We start from the raw sequence: 26,662 nt of genomic DNA on the forward strand, positions 1-26,662 counted from the left end.
CTGATGGGATTACGAGCCAATCCCTCAAAATCCAGGATCGCCTTACTGAGCCCCGGCAATGTTTGCTGTCCCTGTAACCCCGAGAGCAGCACAGCTCTCAGCATCCTCCGCGAGCAGAGCTGGCGTACGCTGGCAGAGGAAATTATTTATATCCAGCAGTAGTGGCTCCAGCTTAATGATTAAAATCAATAGGGAAACAAGCTGCAGGATAAATCCTTTTACAAATCTAGGAATGAAAGATGCTGCAGCAGCAGCCAGCTGGCACAGAAAGCACGGTGGGAATGAGCAGAAATGGAACAAAGTCATCCACAGACCTCTGAGCGGTGTCTTTGGGCAGAGGTAGTGAGGAGCCAGCCCTGGGGCTTGCAGCTAGGACGAGCCCTTAAAATACAGCCGGCAGCAGCCAGCTGGCACGATGCTGCCCACCGTGGCAGCACCCCCAGCTGCCCTGCTCTGCGCACTGGGTCCCCTCCCTGGGCACAGCTACCGGCAGCAAAGGCTCCACTGGTGAGGAGATGTGAGACGCTCCTCGGGCAGCAGCCCCCGGGGTCGGCCCCTGGGGGAAGCCCTGACACCGGTGGTTCGGGTCTGCCCCCCGCAGCAGCCCCCGGTGCCATGAGGGGCCCGCAGCGTTGCACACCTCATAAAATATGAATAGCAGCAGCCCTCCCGCTCCTGATGTGACCGCTGTAAAACATGCCAGCTTTAACACCTGACAGGTAATTACTCCGGCCCATTTAATATTTAAGAGAAGCAGCAGGGCCGTGCAGGGCAAGAGCAGCAAAGAAAGCAATGCCAATGAGCCCACCCCGATGCTCAGGGAGTCCTTGGGATCTGGGCACCCTGCTAAGAGAAATAGGGCTGGAGCTCTCCCGAAATCACCCCAGGCACATCCCGCAGCTGCTGGCACTGCCCCTGCAGCAGGCACAGCCCAGCAGCCCCGCTCAGCCGCCTCCCCTGCTCTGGGCACAGGTTGCCAGCCCGGCCTTTCTCTTCCACTTATTTTGTCATGAAAACGTTTGCGCTGCTAATGGGACAAATAAAAAAGCCTGTTTGTTCCTCTTTATTACCCTGGGTGGGGAAGTGGGGAGAGAGGAGGCTCCTCCTGGCTTGAATGGCTAATTTATTTGTCCTGCACTAAATCCTCCAGTCTATTCTCCATTGACCCGCTGCCTGATGTATGACATATTAAAGCCTATATATAACAAAGGGAAGAGCTGTGTAATAGCATGATTAAAGAAATCTGCCATTCTGGCTGCATTTCCCCAACTGTTTGTAATAAAGATGTCAGGGCGCTGAACGGATAGCGCCATAACTCGCCGCGCGCAGACACAGCCCGCGCGGAGCGGGAGCCGCCGTGAGGATGTCAGGGTACGGCCCCGGGGTGGATCCACTCCTGGCACTGTCCTGGCACCACAAAACGCCCGGCAGAGCAGGGACCTGCTGTTGGTGATGCCTGTGGCCTCGCTGCCGGCACAGGAGGGCTCACGGCACGTCTGTCCTGGCGCAGGCTGTGAGGCCACGGCCTCCGCTCTGGAGGACAGAGGAGCCTGAAAACCTTCCCCCGCACACACAGGCCTGCAGGGGACGGTTACTGCGCTAAGATGCAGACCCTAGAGACTGTCGTCTTGTTTTAGGCCTTTCCCATGAAGGCTGGTGGCTTCGTCAAAACAAAATTATTGCTCCGGGGGGTCGCAACTTATTAAATGCACAGAGCCACCAGCCTGCTGAGAGCAGGAGGTGCCAAAACAGCGCTGCTTCTCCCTGCAGCAGGGAAACCCAGGTGCTGCAGAGCAAAAGGCTCTAACAGCGAGAGAGAAAAATTGGCAGGATGCAGAGGCCAGCCCTAACGCAATCTTTTCCAAGAATCATTTTGACGAACGAGGCAAGGCAGCAGAGGAGCGCTCCCCTGCCCGCTTCGCTCAGGCAGCACGGAGCCGCAGCAGAGCCGCGGGCGGAGCAAACCCAAACGCTGCCCCTCAGCCTCAGCCCCGGGCCGTGCACAAGGCAAGGAAATACCCAGCCAAGGGAGAGGGAATTCACCACCGGGCTGCAGTCTGCAGGTGCAGCGTAGGTTTTACGAGGGATTAATGAGGAGCACATGCTCTGCCTGAAGCCTGCACACCCGGGTAAGGAAAAGCGCTTCTCGCGTGCCACAGGAGCCGCCCTGCTGCCAGCAGCAGATCCCAGCCGGGCTCTCCTGCAGCAGGGCTCATGTCTCCCCCCGCTCATGGCACGCCGCTGGCAAAGCCGCGCTGGCACCGCCGCTGGCTCCGCTGCATGCCCCGCGCACGGGCACCCAGGGGTAGGTTCCTCTGGCTCAGCCAGCACCGCTGTGCCCGAGCAGCAGCATCTAACGGAAGCAACAGCTGTAGAAGTGGCTGTAGAAGAGCCCGACCTCTCCTCTTTGCCCCTGATACCAACACAGCCCTTGCAGCCAGGTCAGGGGAACGCGTGAGCAGCTCCGAGCTCCACGAACCCAAACAACGCCTGCTAAGCTTCCCTTGCAAACCTGCGTCCTCCACGTCCTCTGCACCTGCAGAAATCCAGGGGAAAGGGGCTGCAACAGCCCTCCCTGCACAGAAGTCGGACCAAACGGCGAGGACTTGCACCTCACACGCGGGTGTGTGAGGGCACTGCGAGGAGGCGCAGCACGCAGGCAGCTCCGTGGCATGGGTTTATGCTGGAGGCCGCCCGGCGCCCTCGTGCTGGCAGCGCTGCAGCTCCATCCGCCTGCTGCGCCGGAGCTGCCGGCTCATTTTTCCCTCGGCAGCAGTGGGAAATCCACCCCAGGACAGGTATATTTGTCATAGAAGGGAAGCTCTGACTCAGTGCTAATTACGGGTGTGCTGCTCCCTCATCCTTTTAGCAACAGGCAGTAATGAAAAATTAGGATAAATCTGGGCATCGAGCTCAGCTGGCATTAAGAACAACACCATTTCCACATCAATTAGGGAAAGGTCACTACGTCTCAGAGGCTGTAAAACAGCAGCAATAATGCAGGGTCAAGGCTTTTTTCGTCCGCTCCCGCCTGCCGTCCGCGCTCGCAGGAGGCACACGATGAATGCCCACGGCTCCTGCCAGCTGCTCTCCCTCCTGCGTTTGGTGGACGTCCCCGTTACTGCACGTGGCTAAACGGCTTCCAGTCCTCCTGGAAACTTGCCGTCTCGGAAAGCCAAAGGGGGTGCTCGGGGGGCCTCCAGCTCCAGCCCCATCCACCCGCAGCCCCTGGAGAGGCGGTGTCAGGGCACCACACGTCGGCACGCAGCACCCAGGGGCCCTGCTCCAGCCCCTGCACAACCCCTGCAGGATCTCACAAGTCGTTTGGCGCCTCGGTCTCCTGGGTCTGCTCTGCTGATCCTCCTCCATCCAAGGGGTTCAGGCCACTGCTCAAGCAGCAGCCTCTGAAATACCAAACCAGCCATCTGGGGCACCCAAAGCACCCCGTGCTGCAGTGTCTGGAGCATCTCCATCTCTCGGGCAGATGGCCCCAGGTGGGCTTGTACCCCCTGCACCCCCCCAGGCAACTGCAGCCCTGGGATGCAGATGCAACGCTCAGCACTCCTGAGGCATGGCTCACCCTGCTCCTCCTCCCCAGCACCACCCCGAAGCAATCCAAAGCTTTGTGAGCCACCAGGGCTGGAACAACAGCAAGGAAAACCAGAGAGCACCGGCTGCCTGGGCTCCCGGCCACCGTGTGCACCTGCCAGCTGCTCCAGGAGGGCTTTGGAAACTTGCAGCCACTGGGAACACCCTCGCCTCTATTAAAGCCACCCGGTGGGAAGCCTGCACAAAGCACAGAGCTGTGGTGCTTTATTTCTGTAACAGTCAGCAAAACAGGCAGCTTGAGAGTGAGCTGAATGCTGACCCCCAGCTGCGCCCGAAACCTCCTTCCCGGTTAAAGAGCTAATGAATAAATGAAAATATGTAATATTCTGCAGCACACAAAGGGGACTGAAAGCACTTCGGTGAATTGGTACCTAAGCTGCCCCGCTGGCCTCTGGATGTCAGGCTGGTTTCTCACAAAAAGAACTGCTTTAACGTGTTTCAAAAGCAAGGGGAAACGCTGACACCGGGACAGAGCGAGCTTTTGAAATTCAACCTTTTCTTCCCAGTGTTTTTCTAGCTGCAAATGTATTTTCTCCTCTCAGCCAGAGAGAGACGATGCCTTTCCCTCCTGTTTCATTCCTGGACAAACAGAGTTCGTGACAAGACGATCGCAATCAGCAGAAAAGAAAAAAGCACCTCTAAGGTGCGCTCGGGGCTCCGCAGCCACGGCGTGCCGGGGATGCTGCCGCGGGGTGAGGGTGGCTGCAGCCTCTGCCCACGCTCCTGAATGCGAGCAAAGAGACGAGGCTTCCTTTGGCGAGATCTCGGGGAGGGGATTTTGAATATGTAACTTCAAAGTGCATGAAAGGGGAAGGGAAGAGATGGCTATCAGGAGACAGGTTTAACCACATTAAGAGAGTCATTGCCCCCACTGAGACTTTCGCTCCATCCGGCTTTGATCCATTTTTTATCCATATTTCCTTTCATTTCTCCCCTTTTGTTGACACACGATGGGGGAATCGATACCAGAGCGAGTGATGCTGAGACATGCTCTGATTGTTAATCCTCCACCCGAGTCAGCTCCGGAGCCCCAAGCCCTGCCCGGGCCCATTAAACAACATTCCTCGTCGTGCCGGAATAATTGCTACAAGGCTTTGGGACACAGCACTCAATTGACCCTCGCCTTACAGGATGCTTGGGACAGCAAGACCCCGCTGAACCCATGTTTGAGTAAACCAGCTCAGGTAATTATAAGAGCAGGTTTAAAAGCCTTGCCCATCATTAAGGAAGGATCAGCCCCCCCACCACAGCCACACGCCGCACAGTGCCCAGGAGCAGACGGGGGCACCGACGGGACCCGCAGGCACAGCAAAGCCCCCTGCCAGCTCTGGGTGATTTCAAAAAGAGACGCGTCTCCAAAATCTGCTCTCCTGAAAACCCTCGAGGCAGAAGGACTTCCATTTTTTCCTAAAAGCCTTATCGCAACACTCCAGCCTGAGACAGCAGGGTCATTTTTAAACAGCTGGAAGGGTGTTAGGGGAGATGGGGAAAGAACATGCCAGAGAGGAGAAAGAGAGAACACACTTTAAGTGACGACAGCATTCATCCTTTTAAAATAATTAATAAATGATTAATGGCATAAATTACCATAAGATGTGTTATGACATGTTGCGGAGACGTTTATAAATGTCTACGGCTGAGTTTATAGCAGCCTTTATGCAGCCCTCATAAATTGAAGTGTGTAAATCAATGTGGCTGTCTCTAAAATGGGTTAGAGCACATCTTAAAATAATTTATAAGGGATAAGGCAATTCCTATATGCCTGTATTAATAAAGTCTTTATAAATACAATCTTCATCCAGAATCATCCTAATATAATTCAGTTACAGCATTAGACACTCAAGAGATGATAAAATTACCGCTACCTGCAGCCGCCCCTTTGCGGTGCCCTTGGGGACGCGGTGGGCCAGCGGCACAAACCAGAGGCGGTCCCCAGGGAGTCACCAGCCCCGCGCCTCCCCAGAGAGCTGGCAGAAGGTGACGCCTCGCAGACCCCGTCCTGTTTGCAGGCAGCCACGGGACGGCCCCGCTCCTGACCGCCCCGCAGCCGCGCGCGGCATCGCCCCAGCCCGAAGCGTGCGAGAAGAGCTCTTGTGCAGCCGCCCTCCTGCGAGCACCGTGCCTCAACACCTCCGGGGTGCGACGCACCAGCAAGACCCCAGCACGCCGGGACCTGCTCCGCCTCCCACCCCTGATCCCAGGCCCCAACGAGGGGTGCAGGGAAATGAGGCGTGAGCCCCCCCTTACCTTTGCAGGCCCCAGCGGCTCCCAGGTGGTAGATGCCGGCCAGCACGTGCCACACGGCCGCCTGCTCCTCCGCCGTGATGCCCAGCACACCCATGGCAGCCTGGAGCTGGGCGAACGCCGCCGAGGCTCTCTGCTTCTCCTCGGGCTGCGGGAGGAAGGGAACAGGAGGGGGAGCATCAGCGGGAGCATCACGGGGATGGGGAACTCTGCTCTGCACCATCGGGGGTTATTTGGCTTGGATTATGGAAAAATAGCCTCTGGGCACCCCCAGCCAGGCAGAGGAGCTCCCTGTGTCCTGGCTGACGTGATTTTTTATTTTCTTTTTTTTTTTTTTTTTATTTTTTGCAGGTGCAGCCCCTCAGCAAGACGAGGCTTTTCCCCCCATAAGCTGAGGACTGTCGCTGCAGACATGCAGCCCCGAGGCAAGACACAGCACACGGGGCCGGCAGGCAGCGTCCCCACCTCGGCACGGCCAGCCCGCCTCATCCGAAGGATTTCTCCTCCTGCAGGGGCCCAGGAGGCGGCTGCTAATGAGGGAACCCAGCTGAGCCCACAGTTCCTCCAGACTCAGACACCCCAAGTACTTGAGACGCCAGCGTCATGGCAGGGGATCAGTCGGCACAGAGTTATCCCCGCCAGCCACGAGGAGAAACTCTGGGAAGCCGTCAATTAGATTTTCAGTTTAAAAATCCAGAGCAGAGATCAGAAAGGAAAATGGCATTTCAAGGAAACATATCCCAACCTAAAACAACAAAAGCCAGCCTGGCCCCACTCAGCTGGGAGGTGTGCAGCACTTTGTCCTTCCCTTGTGCCGGGATGACCCCGCCGGCACCGGCCAAGGTGACCCTGCCCCAGGAAGGGACCGGGCTCTCGGCCAGGTGGCCCCAAGGTGCCATCTGCTCGCCCTGGCGCAGGATGCTCCGAGCCCTTCCAAAGCCACACGGCCGAGCCTGGCTGCCCAGGGACATGTGTGTGCCGTGGGGGACAGGGACCGGTGGCGGGGAGCTGCTGTTTCAGAGGATGGTGTAAAACCCCATCTCTGAACACAAATCTGCCTGCGTTCCTGTGGCACCAGCAGCACGAGGACCTCAGGGTCTCGCCATGCCCTCGGTGGGAGCCGCTGCGGCAGCCACTTCGTGTGGCCCCCGGGCTGGAGCTGCCTAAAGAAGACTGAATATTGAACTCATCGATAGGTGACATAACCGCAGACTGCTGCAATTCATCCCGGTGCTTTGGCTCATTGGCAATCTGCCTAATCCCTGCGAACGGCTCGGACTAATAGGGAGCTGGTTCTGGAAATCAAACGCCGTATTTTCACCCCTAAAAGTAGTATTCTGAGCAGGGGCTCAGCAGCCAGCACGCCCTGGGGAGCTGCAGGGGCGGCCCAGCGGCTGGGCACAGAGGGACACGAGCAGGGGGGCAGGCGGCTCCGTCGTTGCTCCCTACCTTTGAGAACGGCTTGATCCCAAAGGAGTTGCTCTCAGCCACCTGGTGCAAGTGCAGCGTGGTCCTGGAAGGGGTAGGGAAAACAAGAACTTAGCCCTGCTTGGTGCCACGTGGTGTGCTCTGAGCCACGCCAGGAGCCCCCGCGCAGAGCTCGGTGCAGGGGAAGGTATTTGGAAACACAACCTTAGCCCAACTGTAGTTTTAGTGAAGAGAGGGAGCGCAGAAAATGCTCCTGCATTCTAGAAAAATCTGTAAAATCTATCAAACATTAATTTCTAGAAATCCCTGCAGCGTCACTAACGTGATCACCTTCAGAATCTCTTTATCAGGGGAGGTCTCAGAAAACACATTTTTGGAGCAAATGTGAGTATATATAGTAGGGGAACCACTTGTGGAGGGGTGTGCAGCTGTGCAGAGAGGCAAGGAGCAGAGCAGCCCAGTGCCATGAGCAGCTCCAGCCAGGAGGAATTGCTTTCACGAGCCGTAGCCAAGCGCACCAGCACCCAGTGTCCCAGGGGCACCCCGGGGTGCTGGGCTCGCACAGCCCCTGCACCCCCGCAGCCCCACGGGGCGCCCAGCCCGGCCCCACGCTCACCTCTGCGCCGCATCCAGGCCCGCCAGCATCAGAGGGAAGACGTTGAAGTTGCTCTCCCCGGGGGGCTGCCGGGCGACTCGGCCCCTCTCCAGCAGCATGGTCTGGGGGGGAACAGAGGCAGGCGTCAGCGGCAGCCCCCAGCCCCAGTCCGCAGCACGGGGGGCTCGGTGCGGGCAGGGTGCCCAGGCGAGCCGGGCACGCAGGGGACAGGGGGGACAGCGGCACCCAGGGGTGTGGAGACGCCACCAGGAGCTACTGAGGAAGCGCCGGGCTCCTGCTTGCAGGGCTGCGGGTGGCCCTGGGGAGTGCTCCGGCCACCCGGGGCTGTGCACAGTGGGTCGTGCAGGCAGGAGCACCCCGGGCATGTGTCAAGGGGCAAAACTCCGGCAGCAAACGTGCACCACCCCCGGTACTCCCTGCCTCTGGAGGCCTGGGCAACGCAGCGGCCCTGGCAGGGAAGCCGCAGCCTGCGTGTGTCAAGCCCTCTCCTCCTCCAGAGCAGGCCTGGGGGCGGCCCTGTGAAGCAGCTCTGTGCAACAGCCACGATGGCAATAAAAGCCCCTATATAAGTACTTGACTTTGCCCCTGTTCTGTGCTCCCTTATGTGGAGGGGGTGGCTGGTGCTGGGGACCCAGCGGAGCCTCCAGCAGCGCTCCTGCTCAGCGTGATCTGGGGGCACCCTTGGTGCAGAAGAAGCAGAGCAGAGCACCGCTCCTCCTCCCCCTCCCGGCACCACAGCAGCTCTCGCCTGGGTTCACCATGACGTGCGGCACTGGGTCTGTTCCCGTCCCTGCTGGATTCAGCAGGCAGCAGGACCCGGGGGGTACCTGGAGGTGAGCGGCGGTTATCCGGCCGGCGGCGCTGAAATCCAGCGAGAGGACCATGGAGAAGCGCGTGGAGCTGCTGTTGTGGCCGGTGGTCACTGACCCGAAGGCTCCCAGGACTGTGAACATTGCCTGGATCTTCTCCACTGAAACCCAGCACCGGCAGCCGCTGAGCAGGCGCCCGGGGCAGCTTCTCCTCCTGGCTGCACCCCCAGCTCTACCCGCACACACCAGCGACCCGTCCTGCCCCGTGGCAGCACTTGTGCCGGCGGGAGGGGACGTGCCTTCGTCAGCCCTTGGCAAGAGCGTGCCGCACCCGCAGCTCGCCCGGACCTCGAAGCCCAGAGCCGCTCTCCGGCTGATTGCTTAACAGCGCTTCCCCTCGCGTCGTCGGTAATTTGATCAGAGGGGAGAGGTGCTGCCCATAGCAGGCAAGTAATTCCCTTCTGGTGCTCACTCCGGTGTTTATCAAAATAGCAAATCTGGAGGCTCTGGGAGGCAAAGGGCACACGCAGCCCTGGGGGGGCACCTGCCCGCCGGCCCCGTACCTGAGACCGTGCCGTCCACGCCGCCCGCCGTGCCCACCAGGTACTCCAGGGCGCCCTGGCAGCACGCCGTCCTCCCCGCTCCGCTGCGCCCCAGGGCCACGATGGCCTGGTCCTGCCGCCGCGTGAGCAGGGTCCTGTAGGCTCGCTGCGCCATGGAGCAGGGGTGCGGGGCCCCCCCGTCCCGCCGGCCCTTCACCGTCTGCGTGGAAGGAGAGCACGGGAGGGAGCGTCCAGCGCAGCGCTCAGGGGGCTTCTTGGGGACAGAGGCATGGAGGATTTTCGCATGGGGGGGGGGGGGGGGACGGGACACGGTTTCTTCCCAGGGTGCAGGACCCCCCCTGAGACTCCGCACCCTGACCTGGTGCCCGGCTCCCCCAGCCTGCTCCCGGCGGCAGCGGCAGCAAGGCAGAGCTTTGCCCCTGGGTGCTGCGAGAACTTCTGGGCTGGCGGCGGTGCGTCCCCAAGGACCCCGACCCCTCACACCTCCCGGAGGACCCCCAGCCCCGCACCCCCCCGCAGCCCCCCGGCCGTGCGGTGCGGCGGTGCCACGGTGCCCTCTGCCGGTACCGGAGCTCCCGGCTCCTCCACCGCCGTCCCCGGGTGTGTGGGGGGGCCGGTGCCCGCCTCCCATCACAGCCCCCCCCCCCGAGCAGCGGCACCGGGGGAGCCCCCCGAGGGATGCGCCCCCCCCCCGCGGTCCCCCCCTCACCTTCGCCGCCCGGCTGGCGGCGTTGGGCCCCCCCCCGAGGGCCAGCAGGCTGGGCCCGGCGTACGTGTAGGGCAGCTGGGCGCCGAGCCGGTGGCGCAGGGTGTTGAGGGCGCTGCACTCGTTGAGGCTGACGAGGGCGGCCAGGTCCTCGGCCAGGTCCAGGCCGGGGGGGTTGCTCTGTAGGGAAGGGGCCAGAGCCGTCGGGGAGCAGCCGGCGACCGGGGCCACCGCCCTGGTGGCCACCGTCACCGTGCCCTCGCCGTCCCGCCGGCAGGACGGCGGCCTCCGTGGTCGCATCCTGCCCCGTGCCTGGTGCTGCGGACGGGGCTCCCGGCCCCGTGCCAGCCCCTGCAGAGGCCGAAGGCCGGGCTCACCCGCTGCACGCTGTCCTCGTCCGCCTCAACCACGCTGCCGTCCGCCTCCAGGCGCACCCTCACCCTGCCCGCCGGCAGCTCCGGCGTCCCCACGTCCGGCTTCAGCTGTGTGGCTGCAACGAGACGAGCGTGAGCCCGTGGGCCCTGCCCAGGCAGCACGGGGCAGAGCCGGGGGTGCTGGGGCTGCCAAGGGGCCACCCGGCTCCCGTCCCATGGCCAGACCCCGAAGTCCCCCTGGAGTTGGCCGCAGGAAGGCGAAGGCAGAGCGCGGCGAGTTACCGAGCGTGAAGCCGTCCCGCTGGAGGAGCCAGACCTTCTCCGCCTCGTACCAAACGTCCCTCGGAGCCTGCGGGGTGGAGAGAGGGGAAATGTGCAGGAACGGGCAGGAAACTGAGCAGGAAAAACTGCGTCCCCATCCACAGAGACACTTCCAGCCTGTAGCACTGCCCCCCCCGCCCTCCTGCCTCCCCCACGGCCCCCAGCCGAGGGCACACGAACGGGAGGAGCTGCACAAAACTGCACCCGCACCCCCTGTTATAAATTACGGGACATCACTGGGACATCGCAGGACATCACAGGACACGGGACATCAGCTGCAGAAGCATTACCTGGTCCTGGTCTGCGCTGTCTGCCGTCTCCTCTTTGCTCTCCGTGCTTGCTTCTTTGCTCTCTCCCGGTGCCTCCTTACTTCTTCCTGGTACCTCTTTACTCTTCCCTGACTTTTCCTTTGCCTTCCCTGCCTCCTTTGCCACATCTTCCGGCTTTCCTTGGATGCCTCCCGGCTCCCCCTTAGGTCCCTCAGACTTGTTTGTAGTTTTTCCAGGCTCTTTAATTTCCCTCAGCTCCTTCTTGCCACCTCCCGCATCTTTCTTCATCTTCTCCGGCTCCTTCTTGGCCAGCACCAGCTCCCTTCTGGTCCTCCCCTTGGCTGCGGGCCCCTCGCGGATCGCAGGTGCCCCCTTCTTGCTGCCCTCAGGTGCCCCCTTCTTGCTGCCCTCAGGTGCCCCCTTCTCCTTCTTGCTGCCCTCAGGACCCTTCCCCTTGAGCGCGTCCCCCTCCTTCACCGGGCCTTTGCTGCAGCTCTGGGGGCCCTTGCTGGGTGCAGGGGCTGGAGCTGGGGGGCTCCCCCCCGGGTGGGCGTCCTTGGGGCTCTTTTCAGGGCACGACGGCGGCTTCGCTGCCTCGGGAGCCCCCGGGTGAGGGGTCTCTGCCGGTCTGGGGGTGGCCGCTGCGGGGCTGGGTGTGGGGGCCGGGGCTTTGCAGGGGCCGGGGCCCGGTGCAGCCCTCCCGGGTGGCAGCACCGTGTTTGGGGGGGGCGGGGCTCCGTCGCCCCCTTGCCCCTCCACGTGCAGCCCGTTCTGCAGAGGCTGCCCCTTGCTGGCCGCGGCTCCTCCAGCAGTTGGGGTGTCCCCGGTGCGGGCCCCGCCGGCCTCCCCCGCGGGCTGCCAAGAGAAGGAGAGGAGCCCGGGTCCGACAGGGAAGGGGCAGGATCCGGCCCGGCCAGGGAGCATGCACAAACCTGTGCACTGCGAGCCTGAATCTCCCCATCTGAGCCCCGAGGGGTGACACCAGGGCAGCCCCGAGGGGTGACACCAGGGCGGCCGGCCACCCGAGTGCTGCAGGGAGGGCGCGCAGGGCAGGGCATGATTCGCTCGGTACTCACGTCCTCTTTCACAGTGGCCTTGGCTTTCTTCTTCAGTCTCGCCTCCTTGGACTCCTTCTCGGTCTCGCGGACGAGCTGCTTGATGAACCCCCCAGGAATGACAGAGAGGAGCAGGGGGGGTGCAGACGGCGGCGGGGCCCGGTCTTCCTCCCGGATCTGTTTGCAGGAGCAGAAGCTGGGTTACGGGGGCAGCGCGGGGACACGCGCCCCAGCCCAGCCAGCCCCGCGGGGACATCAGCGGCACGAGCGTGTGGGGGCAGCTGAGCCGAGCACCGAGCCCCGCTCTGCCCGTGCAGGAGTTGTGCAGGTTGCCAGCGAGACCCCCCAGGCTGGCACGGGGATGCTGCATTCAACAGGAGGCCAAGTGCTGGAAAGAAAAGCCCCTCGTGCTGCCGAGGGCACGGCAGCTCCAGCCCGGCCACCCAGGGTGGGCTGCAGGGGGCCAAGGAGCTGCTGACGGCGTGCGGACCTGCAGGGCCCTCCATGCTGGCCCCGACCGCAGCCCCTCGCAGCACAGGGCTTCCCAAGCTGCTTGCCTTCTGCCACGCCACCACGCAGCAGCAGCAGCACCCAGCACCAAACCCTGCAGGCTCCCCCGAGACTCAGCCCTGCAGACAGCCGCCAGCGGCAGGGGAATTGCTCAGAACGGAAAATTCAGGCTGCCAAGTGCCCCGAGCTGGAAGGCTTGGAAGCAGCGTGAGCTCAGCGACGTGCGGGGCAGGGGCAGGGGGACGTGGCTGGCTGCGGGGCGTCCCCTCCCGCCGGCCCCGACCAACACTTCCCTTCTGCTCCCAGAGCGCGAGGCGCGAGGAGATGGCCATGGCGGCAGCGAGACCGGACGGTGCCTTACGGAGAGCCAGGTGGAGAGAGAGGAGAGAGTTAGCGAGGGGTGCCCACCACCCGGGGCCGTGCCTGGGCCGGGGGGACCCTCCTGGGACATCAACGGCCCCGGCGGGCACAGAGACAGGAGCCTGGCGGCGGCCATGGAGGGTCCGGGTCGTTTTACAGCCCCGGGGAGCGCACGGCCACGTGCAGCCGCCTCCGGCCCCGGCGTGGAGCGGGGCCAGGGGGTGCCGGGAGGCGGCGTCACGGGTGGCGGTGACACCGGGGCGGCGCAGGGTGCAACCGTGCCCGTGCCCCGCTTAGGGCTGATCCCGGCTTCACCTGTCGGGATCATTCAGGCACCGAGCGGGCCGGGGCTCGCCGGGCCCGCGTCGCCTTGTACAGTAAAGGGCAGGAGCGGCCCAGGAGCCCGGCTGAGGAATGTCATTTGCCTTCTTGGGCGACCGCCCTGGGCGCCACGTGTCCCGGCTGCCACCTGCCCCACAGACCCCCTGGGGACTGGTGCTGCCCCCAGACCGACCCCACAGCAGGGCCCTGCAGCCATGGGGGGGAGCAGCCCCTCACTGTGCCGCGTGGAGCCCCCAGCCCACACGGTGCCCCTAGCAGGGACCCCGTGCCTGTGGGCCACAACTGGATCCATGGGGAAACTGAGGCACAGAGGGGGACGTGCCTCAACCAAGCCCACGAACCAGGGCCAGGACCACCATCGACACCTCTTTTTCTCCCCAAGCTGGGGCTCAGGATGCGGCCCCACTTGGGCCACAGCCACGTGGGTCTGGTCCCCAAACCGGAGCTGCCCGGGGGGGGCTCGCTCCCACCCCCTGCCTCCCAGGTCCTGGTGGGAGCTGAGGCCACTGAGGGGTCCCCACCACCCTCCAGCACAGGACAGGGAGCGCCCCATCCCCGTCCCCATCCCCGCTCCCACCGCAGCCCTCCGGCACAGACCGGCTGCTGGAAGCTGCCCCCGGAGCCGGGGCTGCTGCTATCGCCCTTCATTCCCACCTAAAAATAGCCCTCCCCACCGAGGGGCCCAGCCTTGGGCTGAAAGCGTGGCCAAAACGCTCCGTTTGGGCCCCGACCTGCCCCCCCCGCCCCCGAAGACCACCCCGCGGGGTGCCCGTTACCTGCGTGCGGTGCCGGGGGCGCGGGGGCTGCTGGCCCACGCCGGTGGCACCGGGCGCTGCCGCGGTGCTGGACCCCAGCGAGCCGGAGAGCAAAAGGCAGCAGGGGCAGGCGTGGCGGTGGGGCTGCTGCCTGCGCCTCCCCCTCCGCCCCTCGCCGCGGTGGCAGCTGAGGTGACACATGTCACTGCTAAAAATACCCCGGCGAGGCGGCTGGTGGCACCGGGGCCTCGGCTGGGAGAAGCGAGGGGGGCAGCGTGGGGCACCCCACTGCCCCCACCCCGCACACGTCTCCGCGCCCGCCTGGCCCCGCTCGGTGCCGCTGCGGCGCTGACACCGAAGTGCCCAGCCCTGGGGCACCCAGGGAGGCGCAGGGAGCCCTGGTGGCAGGGGGCCGCGGGGAGCCCCAGGGTTTCAGCCTCCCCGTGCCCCCAGCGAGAGCGGCCCCACGGCCCCAGCTCCCCAGGGCAGGGGCACACCGGCACTGCTGGCACATCCCAGCGCTGTGCCCAGGGGTTCCTGGGGGGCACAGGATGGGTTTTCAGGCTGCTGCAGCACACCTGAGCTGAGGATCACGCTCAGAGCCCCCCAGACGGTGGCTGGGGGAGCATCGGGGACCCTCACACGCAGGACCTGCCGCCTCCCACCCTGTGGAGCAGCGCCTTGTGGAAAAAGCCTGAAAAAATACTGTGCCTGCGAGCGATGTCTTCTCTGGTCAGCTAAGGGATTCACCTCCGTGATGGGGATGCTGTGGGAAACAGAGGCACAGGTTTGAAGAAAAATTCAGAGAAATCCATCAAAGGCACCGGCTCTCCCCATGGGGGCCGGGCAGCAGCAGGCGCAGGGTGCGGCAGAGCTGCCACCGTGCCCTGTCGTGTGCAACGTGCAAGCCCCGTGCCCAAGGCTCTCGCCACGACATGGTGCTTCCTAAACTCTTCCCACCTTTTTCCACCCCAAGGCTGTTTGTCGGGAAGAACTGCGGTCACCTCGGTTCAGCTCCACGGAGGGTCCGGGAACAGCCACGAGACGGGAAAGGACCAAGCGGCAGCACACACTCAAATGACATTTTTTATTGGGGTTCTCTTTGTATGAGAGCAGTTGACCAACGCACAAAAGCAGCTTAGCTGTTCCAAAATAATCCTTTAAAAAAATAATGGCAGAATTAACTAAGTGTGGCACATCACAAGTTGCGGAGGACTGTAAACTCTGAACATAGTCTCTGTGAAAAGTACTACCTCACACGTGCAGTAGTATATACCAGCAAGGGGCAAACCCTCCTCTGCACAATAAATATGAAAAGAGCCAAGTACATAAAACAAATGATGATTCTCATAGATACAATATCTAAAGTTATTTACAGATACTGGCTTTTCTTACCATTAAATTACACATTGAAAACAGGTTCTCTGTCAATATATTTCTTTAAATCACTAGTAGCTATTCATGTGAATCTGCTCCTTTTTTTTTTGAAGGACTGAATTTAGTCACTGAAACAGTGCTCATGAAAACACCTCTCATAGGACACTCTCACTTTATTCTGTTTTTCAGACACATTTGTTGGTTGTCTCACCCGCTCTCTCCCTGTCCTCAACACAAAGAAGCCCGTTACGGCCGGAAAGCCTCCTGCGCCGCTCGGCAGCTACAGCCCGCGTCCGCCTCCTTTTCCAGCCTGGCAGTGCAGCGACTTACACCGACCCCAGGAACTCCCGGCCTGCTTTCCGAGCCCGTCCTCAGGTTTCCGAATGGCACATGGCTTTGGCACCTGCCAAGTCCGCGGCAGCTGCCCCGCGCGAGCACCGCGGGCAGAGCGGCGCAGTGCGGGCGCTCCCGTCCCGACGCAGGAACCAGGGGGGACCGGGTGGGAAGGGGGAAGCAGGGCAAGAGCCAGGGTGGGGGAGAGCAGCCCCCTTGTCCTGCTGCGGGTCCCCCCCCTGGCACCAACGCCGCGTGTCGGCGAGGAGGCGGCTTCGCCGGCAAGGCAGGCGCACAACAGCTCGCCCTCGAGATGCCGCCGTTAAACCCAAACAGGGACCTGCTCCACGCGCCGCAACGGCTGGAAGTTAACAGCGCGTGCTTCGACGCCTAAATGTACTCCTCAAACCGCAGAGACAGCGATGGGAAAGCAGAATTATTTTTAGCAAATGAGTTATCTGATGAATTTAGTGCTATTTTCGTACCCTGCCTGGGACGGGGTGCCTGGCTTTGTTACCTACGGATCCGCAGCAGCGCTCCGGCACAGGTTTTTGGCCGGCCGAGCTCTGGCACTGCCCCAAATCACTCGCGTGCTCCGACCGCGGCTCAGGAGCCCCAGGTGAGCTGCTCCCTGGGGACCTCCGGGGCTGCTGCCCGCGGGGACCATCCCAGCCACGTCCACGACCACCTCTGCCAGACGCCAGCTCGCCCATCCCTGTCCTACGACCCAACCGCTCCGCAGTAGCTGCTCGACGCAAACGGCTCCGAGCTGACGGCTTCCTGCCCTGTCCCGGTGCTTCAAGTTCTACGGCCTCTCCGCGCTCCCTTTCCATTAGTTCATTAACTTCACAATTAAAGAGCGCTTTAAATATCTGCGCTGACTCTTCCCTGCCCCAATTTAAGGTCATTAATTCTTGTTCCACCCACCGCAGAATGTGCATAAAACGTCACTCACCGGAGCACTGAGGAATAAAGGGGGATTTATAGCTCTCAAATGCGGGGTTATTTGCAAGGATTTTTCAGACGTTTCTGCATTCGTAAGCCATTGCACCTAGAGATGGTCCTGACAACGCATGAAATTCTGTATGCCTGTAGCAGACGGGTTACTTGGACAGACTGAAACTATTTCCATTTTATTATGAAAAACAGAATAAAGCTGACTGATCCTGTTTGAAAGGAACTGCCGTTTCTTCAGACAAGCTATACATATATGGAGCAGAAATTCTGTGGAATGTCAGAAGTTGGAGAAACATGTATTTAATAAATAATATAAAATGCTTTTTTGTTAAAATAGAATTCTTGGTTTTATACCTACATAGCATAGCAACCTTTACATAAACAAAATAAAGCTGAGTCTGTGATGATTAGTTTAACACAAAATAAAAATACAATTTAACAATAGTATTAAAACAGCCAATGTTCAATCCACACAATATGTACACCATGGAATAGAAATCAACAGAAAACAAAAGTAGATTATCTTGAAATTCCTCAGACATTTGGATATACATATGTTCTCTGTATATTTTAGATATTTTCCTTTTTTTTTTTACAATATTAAAATTAATACTATGCTTTTTCAAAATACGTTTTTCAGGTTTTTCCTTTGTAGAACTGACTCATCCCTTATATTAATCAACACAACTAGAACTATTTACTTTCTACTGTACACTTCAAAATAGTCCTTCCTCCATATATATTTAAAGTGTGAGCATTTCAGAGTTAAAGTAACTGTGTCATCGCCATCTGCTGCGTGGGGACCAGTAAAAGCAGTATGGATTTGGTACACAGACAGGTAAGTGATATTCAGGAAGCATCTAGGCCTTAAACCGACCAGCTGCCAGGAAAAGGGCAACGCGCAGAGCTGCGGGGACTCCCCTTTCCCCGAACACGCTCCCTGCCACCTGAGACCGAAGCCCCACCGTAACTGTGCAGCACTCAGCCCATCGCTCCCGCGGACGTGAGCCGCAGAGCCGAGCCGCAGAGCCACGCCAGCATCACCAGCGCCACAGCTCGGATCTGTTTAGCACCAAATTCACAACACTTCTATTATCTGAACACCGGACTGCGAACACCTGCGTTTATTTTAAAACCAAACCCAACCTGGTGATCCCATTCACCTTTTTTTCCCACCTCAGCAGAAGGAGGAGAAGAAAACTGCTGCTGCTTTTCTGAAGGAGAGCTGCTGGACTCGAGGGACGTCTGCCCAGAGGCACGCGCCCCAGCTCTGGGTGCGGACGCCTGCACCACACAGCACAGCGCTGCCCGCGTTCCCCAGCCACGTCCCGCGGCCACCAGCGCGCTCAGAGCCTTTGCTCCGGAGCCCGGCGGGGGCACCACACCGGTAACATCAGCACAAACTGGATCGGCTCCAGATCTGCGCCACCAGTTACATCCCCAAGTGGCGCAACAGGACCGCAGCCTTAGACCTCGCCGGAGCAAAGCTCGAGCATAAATAACATCAAGAGGCTGTAAAACTTAGGAAAGTGCATAGCCTGCAGTTGAATGAAGGATTTTATATAAATACGTTCCTTTAACAGTTGCATAAGTATGCAAAATAATCACCAAATCTGAACAACAGAATTGCCAAATTTATGCCGGCGATGACAGGACACCTCAGCTGGCACGCAGGGAACTGGGAACACCTGGCAGCACCTACCGTGCTCGTGCCCCCAGGGACACACTGCTTGCAGCCCGAATAACTGGTGGGGTGCTTCTCCTGCACTTAAATTTCAATTCATCAAAGTCTGAACCTGGCAAGATTTTGCTGTATCCCCATCTTTAAATGAGCCATTAAATTACAGCAAGTCTCACACATCAGAAATGCCACCACCCTACCTCACAGTGGGGAGAAAAAAAAAAAAGGAATAGAAAAGAACAAAGAACAGAGCCCCAGCTCTTCTGGAAGTTACTGGGAAGCCCCTGAGTCCAGCTCCCACAGAAATCACACATCTTTCGACAATCACGTCATCCACGCACTTGCTTTCCAGGATCTAGTCTTCCTGCATTTATCAGCTCATACATCGGACACAAAGAATAACTAGAAAATAATACCTGCAACACAGACAGCATGTGGATACATCAGGGGAGTATTCGATATGGCTTTATCTAACATCTCGTTTTCTATTTTGAAATGTAAGAAACAATTTCCCTACGTGCATAAATCTTCAGTACAGAAGCATTTTTTATAGGACTTTCAGAAGATTTGTTTAAAAATCTGTGCTTAATCATTCACTTGGTTCTGTTGATGCCTGAAGCTCTAATTTCTTTTATCTTTACTTCCCTGAACTTTAAAAAAAGCCATACCAATGTGGTCAACATGCATAAATTAATGCTGTGCCTTACTTTCTCAGTGTTCAAGAAGATTTTCTACACATACACCTGAAGACCCTCATCGAGAATAAGACCATCAAGCATCTTTGCCCAAGAAAAACCTTTGGAGAATTTAGTACCTAGACCGGGAATGACCAGTTAGGGGTAGTACGGCACACCATGCTTTGGATGGCTGAATTTCAGATTTCTCCCCACACCACGAGATCCAGATCTTTCCGCACAGAATTTCCCTTGTTGCTGGGGCCGTAACGTGGCCAACGCGCGCGGGGTTCTTGCTCCGGTAACCTCTCCTCCTCCCGTACCAGCACGGCTGCGTGTGAGTGACCAGTACAGAACTTCTATACATCACCAAGAAATCAGACTACAGCACAGAAGTGCTGCCTTTCTGCCCCGGCCCCACTCCCGGCCGACGCTCCGGAGCGGTGCCGCGGATGGCACTCGGCTGCCAGCCAGCCCCCAACCACCGCTGACGCAGACGAGGCAATCAGGCCCAGGTTAACGAGCGTGTCTTACGGCCCTCCCAACTCCATTACCCTTCAAATACGCCTATTCCCGCAAGTCATGCACAGCCCTCGTTTGTCTAATACCTGTGTTTCTGAGGCACCGTTTCCCAACTGCAGATCCACCCCGCCTTACGGAGCCCAGAGCTACGGTGTGCTGCATCAGAAACTGCCAACCTCTGCCAACAAGGACCTATCGTAAAAAGCAGCTGTGGAAAACAACTAAAAAAGGAAAACGGAACCAGTGATGAACTAAGAAAACATGAACAAGTTACAAGAGAGCTAAGAGAAGAGTTTATCGTAACTGGAGTTTTCTTCCCAAATCAACAAGAAAAATGAAAGCATTGCATGGTATTGCAGGAAAACCTTAATGACACCCAGTGCACAGGCAACACCAGTAAGATGAGACATTTTGTATTTCAACTTCAGTAAATACCACAACTTCTCCTGACAGAGGATGCTGAGACACTGAACATCACTTACCAGCAAGAAGGACAGAGACGTCAGTACTCTTTTCACAGAGTAAATCAAAAAATAAATGGGAAAAACTCGCAAAAAGATATCTCCTGACTCACATGGGGTATCTCCCAAAACACATTTTTCCTTTTAAGCTGCACCAGCCTGTACCTAAGAGTTTGCACACTTGTGAAAGCACACGCTATGCAGTTAAGCCACTCTCACTTTTAGAAGCAAATACATCCAACTTTATCACTAGAGTATTCAGAATAAACAAATAACTTTCAAAACAATTCTCCTACTTATGCCAATTTGTAATATTTTTCTACAAAGGACATAAGTCTACAACTCTGTGGTTATCTGCTAGCAACACAAGCGAGACAAACTGTGCACACCAGGTGGACAGAGTATGCTGTTGGTGCAGCTTCTGTTCCCACTTACAGAGATGCAGTTCTCACCATCTTCAGGGACTATGAGAGCTGTACCACTGTAACTGGGCAGAAAATGTTCTCTAAGGCATTTACAGAATCAGAAAAAAAGCTTAAATTCGGCCCTGACAGAACTCTTATAAAACATCACAATGACTCGGGAGAGGCTGACATCACATGCTTGAAGTTGTCTAACAGTTAGGGATTATATCGTTACTTTTGCAAAGAGTTTCCACATGACATGACTGATGTCTCAAGCAGAATTAGTACAAATCTGGCATTTGATCAGCTCGTTTTGTAAGTTCCATCCTCAGTATTCTCAGACTGTTTTCAATGTGGACATTTCGAATTCTCTAGAAAAGAAAATTAAAAACCCTTTTGCAAGCCGAGCCATGTGATGTAAGCACGACCTCCAGAGCTCAGCTACAGTGAAAGTCTGGGATAGCTATGCTATGAGAACACACTTGCTTATGTTTTGTGTACAACAGACAAGGATCCACAAGTCCCGTAACTGAAGAGTGATCCAGAATACGTACCGAGGTACCCAGACATCTTAACCCAGTACATGCACTAGAATGCATTGGATTTGAATAATTTCTTTTTAATTTTTAAAAAGTGCAGTTGACCTGAAATGGAAAAGAACTGTCTTTATATTCACTGTAAACTTGTCAAAAGGAATCTGCTCTTTAAAAACTGTGCTAAAATAGTCAATTTATACAACAGAGCACTAGATGAAGCTACCATAAATTCCTCTTCACCAGTTATTACTCTATTGTGTCAGTTATAGTACTGCATATACGTAGAAGAAGCAAAACGGTGGTAGCTACTATTACTGAGTACAACAAACCAAGTGAATAACTTGAGTTCAATGTTTCCATGAAGTAGCAATAACATTTAAACCACAGGACAGTTAGAATTCAGTACTTTGAAGTGCATAAGAGTCACACTGTTGATCATCAGCAGTATGGAGAAAGGTTATTATAAAGTCAGCAGTAATGGTCGGAAAGAACATGGCAACACGACAGATTAAAGGTTATCCAACATGGCAAGTCTGCAGCTCCTTCCAAAGTTGAGGGATTTGTCGGTATCACACACAAGTGTAATTCTAGCCAGCAGTAACCACTTCAGTTTCCAGGCTTGGTATGCACCAAACGAGGGTATTGCAGAGAAAACAGCATCTTCCTTCCATCAGTAGTTCTAGAGTAACGGACCGTTTCCAGACACCGCCAGGGTGCAGGAATGCATGGGAGCAATATGCAGCCTCTACATGTGATAGTTTCCACCACTGCTAGGAGCATGAATTCACTTGCCATTGTTCCAGTCTTCACCACCTCCAGAGACAGAGTTCTGACATTATCCCATGCTGTAAACATCTAATTCTTCCTCTCCTAAGCACATCCCGCTTCCAGGACTGCACAAAGTAATTCATAAGGATTCTGTGAAACTCAACATGTTCACGCAGTAGCTTTCCCTAAGTGAACTTTGTTCTCCTACAGACCATTGCTATTCCTGTGGCTGAGCGGTGGCTTTGAAAGCTCTACAACTGTTGAGCGAGATTTATTGAGAAACTTTGGAGCCCGGCGCAGCAACCTCTGTGCCTCAGTAAAAGCTTCTGTCAGCTCTTTTTTCCACTGAACAAATTCTGGGTCACTCTGAAAGAGATACAGAAGTAGTTTGGCACTTCATAGTAAAACGGCCAATAGCATCTTCTCCTTTCGATAGCACTTAGAGCAACTTATTTTAATTTCCTGAGGAAATGAATAACTGGATGTTGAAAATACACAGCCCTTTGCTTCTCCATCGCCCTGCCAAAGCCAGGCACAGCAGCAGCAAGTACAGACGGTCCAAATCCTTTGAGGACTTGTGTACTTCCTCCCTTGCACACACATCAACTACTATGTACCAGCTGCAGTGAATTGCGTGTGCCAACACAGCCTTAGAACTCATGTAGGTTGAGAAGTTTTGAGGTTTTTACTTACTTATTAAACTCAGCTCATTTTGGCCCAAATGCCATTGAAATCCATGACAAAGTGGCACACCTGCAGGTTTCCTACCTTCAGAACTAGAGCGTGATACGAACTTCCTAGTTTCACTTAGGTTAAGGTTTGCTACATAAAGTACACTAGTCAACACACGGGAGGTCCTGAAAAAATGCTCTATTGTTCTATCACATGTAAAACGTCTGACTAAGAGTTATGGAAAAACAAGCGTCTTACCTCACACTGCAGGACAAACTGTTTTCCTCCTTTAATTCTCAGTAAGATGCATTTCTTATCTTTAATTTGTGTTTCTTCAACCGATACTATTTGTTCCATTGTCAACAGGTTTTGCTGTAGTTATTTACAAAAATAAAGCAGAGAAATCATATGAAAAAAATCTGTTGCCCATCAAATAAAACCAATGGCTATTTTTTTCTGGATCTGACACATGAATGAAGTTATGAACATTAACAGTCATTTACCAACTTAACAGCACTGTCATATCAAACATTCTTTACTTCTGAAGAGTGAGTAGTGAACTAAAAATAGATTATAAGGTAAGAGAGATTTAGCAAGGGGCTTGGTTACTTATACAGAGACAACAAAATATAAGCTAAAAGAGCCAATAATGACAGTATGAAACAAGAATCTACAAATAGGTGTGTCTACATACAAAATATTCACTATCTTCCCTCAAGAGAGTTGCATATAATTTTATATATCTTGCAAACATTACTGCTGTTTAAAAAAAAAAAAAAAAAACCACCTTACTGACTATACCAAAAAGCTGAAAGGGAATACTTAAGCACCATATACTGACAAAGAAGTAAACATACATAGCAGTTTGCAGCAAAGCTTTCCCTACGGACCGTAAGATGAGAATATTTCAAAACTCCAGACCCTTACTTAACTAAACATACAAGTGATCTGCCTACTACATGATCACAGCTGGACTAAACTAAGGTTACTATAGCATTTTCTTTGAAATAAAATGCTATAGCATTTATGACCTTACCAGTTTATGTTTTTTTGTATAAATAGTCCAGCGGTCCTAAATGAAAAATGACACCATGAACTACCAAATTACTTTAAAAGCACAATAAAACAAAGTAAACAGGTTTCTCAAGACAATTTTATGTTTCCTCAGTGCAGTGTAGCTACCCATTAACTAAAGCAAAACTTGAGATAAGTTTCCTTGAGTAGTGACTCAAATCCACTAGGCGATTACTCAGATGAAATTCTCCTTCCGTGGAAGGTATATCTGAGTATGAATTCTCAGATTTGCCTCAAGAGCCACCTGCCTCTCACGCCCCTGGAAGCTGCTGCTCCCTGGAGTAACCTCACTTACCCGTGACTCTCCTTCTCCTCGCCATTCAAGTCTGTTTGGGAAGAGGTAAAAGTAACGACGTTGCCACTGAGTCAAGAATGGGTTCCCCAATTTCAGCATGTATCCATGCATGATACAATCCTTCCCAAGTGCATAATCTGTAACAACAGGAAACATCGGTGTGCAAAACAAGGCGCTGCCTAAAAACACGCTGCGGATGTGCTATGTTGACGAAGGACGTAGCCCGAACGCGTGACTCAGTGTGCTACCAACAGGCGTGCAATCGGGGTTCTGTGTGCACAGGCACACACGGAGCCAATTCTGCCTTAATCATGTGAGCTGATGAGACTACAGTGGAGTAACTAAGAACTGAATTTGGTTCTTAAAACCTGGCTTCCTATTAAAAGAATTATGTACTGCTAACCAAAGTTCAGAGTTTGCGGTGCAATATTCTCATGCACGCCAGTGAAGTTTGCTGTGAAGGACCTCGTGTTTTATTCCGTCTTCTTTGTAATGATAGCAAATCCCACATACCCTTATCTGAGCACACACCATAAACAAGAACGATGAAAGGCTGTACTTAATAATCTTTAAAAGACACTACAAAAGACTTTCCAAAACATTATGCCATCGTACAGCATTTCAACACATTAAGAAACATCTTAAGAAACACAATAGTGACTAAATGAATTCTAACAATTACTGGTGAGTGACAGTAATATGAGAGTCTGTTGTGTGGAACTTCAAACACATGAATTACTACTATCTAGCAGTAAAAGATGAAGAGAAGTGTATTTGAAAGATTACCTTCCTCATGGCCAAGCTGCTTATTTTTAGCCCTTTTTCTGGCCTCAATTTTATCTGTGTCTGCATTTACTGCATCATAAACAGTTTCTGCTACTTCTTGCTGCCAACGCTCCGATATTACCAGAGGGAAGTTCTTATACAATTCCTGGTCACTATCAAGCAGCTTGCAAGAGAAAAACATAAAAAAACAGCATTTTAGTAAGTTCTACTATTCTTGTCCCCAGAAGTTAATCGTTTTCCATATAACAGGATTATTTTAAAAGATGCACTGAACTCTAACCTTACCAGAACCGACAGGTGCCAACAAGAGAAAGCAGAGATACTAATTTAAGCATAGATATTAATTTATACGGCAAGAACAAACAACCTGTTCAAAACTTGTTTGGTTTGAAAGCTCTAAAAGCCTTACTTAACCTCGTCCCATTATGTTCTCTAGTTTTTACATTTGGTAATTATTTAAAATGCAAGTAGCGGATTCTTAACTTTGTTGCATAATCAATGTTAACAAAATGCTTAATAGTATTAAAAAGTTTGTCTGCACAAAAACTCCAGTATGACAAATTAAGTATAAATAGATTATGCAGTATTGGGCCTCTAAATTAAACAGTACCTTTTAAACAATGATGCCTTCCATGCTTTCAGAACTTAATTGTACATTCCTAATAATAAACCTCTAAAATTCAGTAATGAATGCTGCAGACCTCATTATTTTCCTGTTATTTGGCTTCTTTCTCCCTTCACCCTTAGCTATATGCAGTACTTGAACTGAACTGCACTGAAGGGACCGAAGTTCAAGGTCTTCAGAAGGGGCACTGCTTGGTACCGCAGTACTCTGGGTTTAGCCACAAGGCACTCAGATGCGGCACAAAAAGCGATCCATGTTCTCAATACACAATTATTGAAGATTTTCATGTGGGGATGGGTCAAAACTCTCCTCCTCACTTGCTTCAGCTTCTGCCGATCAGCAGAGAACTGGACTTTTGTTCACGGCGCTGTGCCAAGGGAAGAGCCAGCCCCCAGGCCGCAGCGACATCCATCCACCGCTGTCCCCCCAGCCTGCCGCCTCCAGGGCACGCGTCCCTCGGGGTGTCACGGGACGCACCATGGGGTAAATATAACCTGCAGCAGTAGCGAGGGGAGCCCAGCACCCAGCACCCGACGCTGTCGCACTGAGGAACGCCCGGCGGCAGCTGAGTTGGAGGGATGGGGTTACCGAGCCCCCTCCCAGGGGTGGTGGTGTCCCCGTGAACCTGCACGGCCGGCAGCCGTGCACCGTGTCCCCATCCACTTGTGGCTAAGGACAGATTTACCTTACGGGCAGCCCGAGCAAAGGTTACACAAAGCGATCTGGCTGTACAACTGACAGGTACAAGCCTTGAGGAGAACATCAGATCGATCACCCTAAAGGAATACAAAGACCACCCGGCTTCTTGCAAGGTGTTCTTCTGGAATTGACTTTACAAATTCTGGGGTTACAGCATTTCAGAACTTCAGGGAGCTGGTAACCTGTTAGTCCAACACTGACACCGAAGATGTGAAATTTTCTGGGATAAAGAACATCTTGGGATCTCTGCATTTCTCTTTAAACACGTAAAATCCTTTCTATGCCAACTTCTGTAATCACAGCAGGTGACGCTGACAGGCAAGTTCCTTTTTTAGGCACAGTGAGTAGCTCACATGTTTTTTTGCTTATCAAGCTTACAGCAATTAGTTTCTCTCCTGACTCACTTCTGTAATAACAAGAATAAAGTTTGATCTGTTGAGGAAACGAATGATAAAAGCAGCAAATGGGACAGACCTAAGAGAAGCAACTGGTGTCCCAAAGCCCCCGGGGAAGGTGCAGGAGAGGGGATGTACCGCATGGGTCGGGAATGGGCCAGCAGCTTTAATGCCAGTTTTTATTTTTTCCTTTGTATGGTTTTCCTTAGATTTTTCAATAGTATCAGGACCTGGTAGTTACTCCCATTACTTTTCTAACTTACAAAGATGCTACATTAACATACAGTTTGTTATTTTCAGAATTTTCCACCATACTGTCTGAACATAAGGAAGCACTATTAAAACATGTTTTAGCACAATTTATCCAAGCTTTCACTAGTATTTTTCTCCAAAATAGGTTTTCAGATGACTGGACATTCCTCTGGTAATATACAGCACTGTG

The 26,662-nt window shown here is 54.9% G+C and overlaps 2 protein-coding genes across 2 annotated transcripts in view; both read right to left on the bottom strand.

Moving 5' to 3' along the window:
* The window catches only part of MYO18B (myosin XVIIIB), a 62,523-nt gene extending 48,258 nt beyond the window's left edge, over positions 1–14,265 (bottom strand). Inside the window, 13 exon segments of the mRNA XM_080559239.1 lie at positions 5,857–6,001; positions 7,303–7,366; positions 7,898–7,998; positions 8,725–8,867; positions 9,270–9,468; positions 9,979–10,155; positions 10,353–10,465; positions 10,632–10,698; positions 10,961–11,794; positions 12,016–12,171; positions 12,794–12,860; positions 13,983–14,137; positions 14,139–14,265. Coding sequence (XP_080415365.1) covers positions 5,857–6,001; positions 7,303–7,366; positions 7,898–7,998; positions 8,725–8,867; positions 9,270–9,468; positions 9,979–10,155; positions 10,353–10,465; positions 10,632–10,698; positions 10,961–11,794; positions 12,016–12,171; positions 12,794–12,860; positions 13,983–14,137; positions 14,139–14,162 — 2,245 coding nt within the window. The 5' untranslated portion in view covers positions 14,163–14,265.
* A 769-nt stretch (positions 14,266–15,034) lies between these two features.
* Positions 15,035–26,662, bottom strand: part of GRK3 (G protein-coupled receptor kinase 3) — a 70,010-nt gene continuing 58,382 nt past the window's right edge. Inside the window, exons 18-21 of the mRNA XM_080559269.1 lie at positions 24,502–24,664; positions 23,716–23,852; positions 22,605–22,718; positions 15,035–22,040 (exon numbers count right to left, since the gene is read on the bottom strand). Coding sequence (XP_080415395.1) covers positions 21,879–22,040; positions 22,605–22,718; positions 23,716–23,852; positions 24,502–24,664 — 576 coding nt within the window. The 3' untranslated portion in view covers positions 15,035–21,878. The remainder of the gene's footprint in view (positions 22,041–22,604; positions 22,719–23,715; positions 23,853–24,501; positions 24,665–26,662) is intronic.

The sequence above is a fragment of the Anser brachyrhynchus genome (genome assembly GCF_964034855.1).
Source record: "Anser brachyrhynchus genome assembly, chromosome: 17".
Classification (NCBI taxonomy): Eukaryota; Metazoa; Chordata; class Aves; order Anseriformes; family Anatidae; genus Anser; species Anser brachyrhynchus.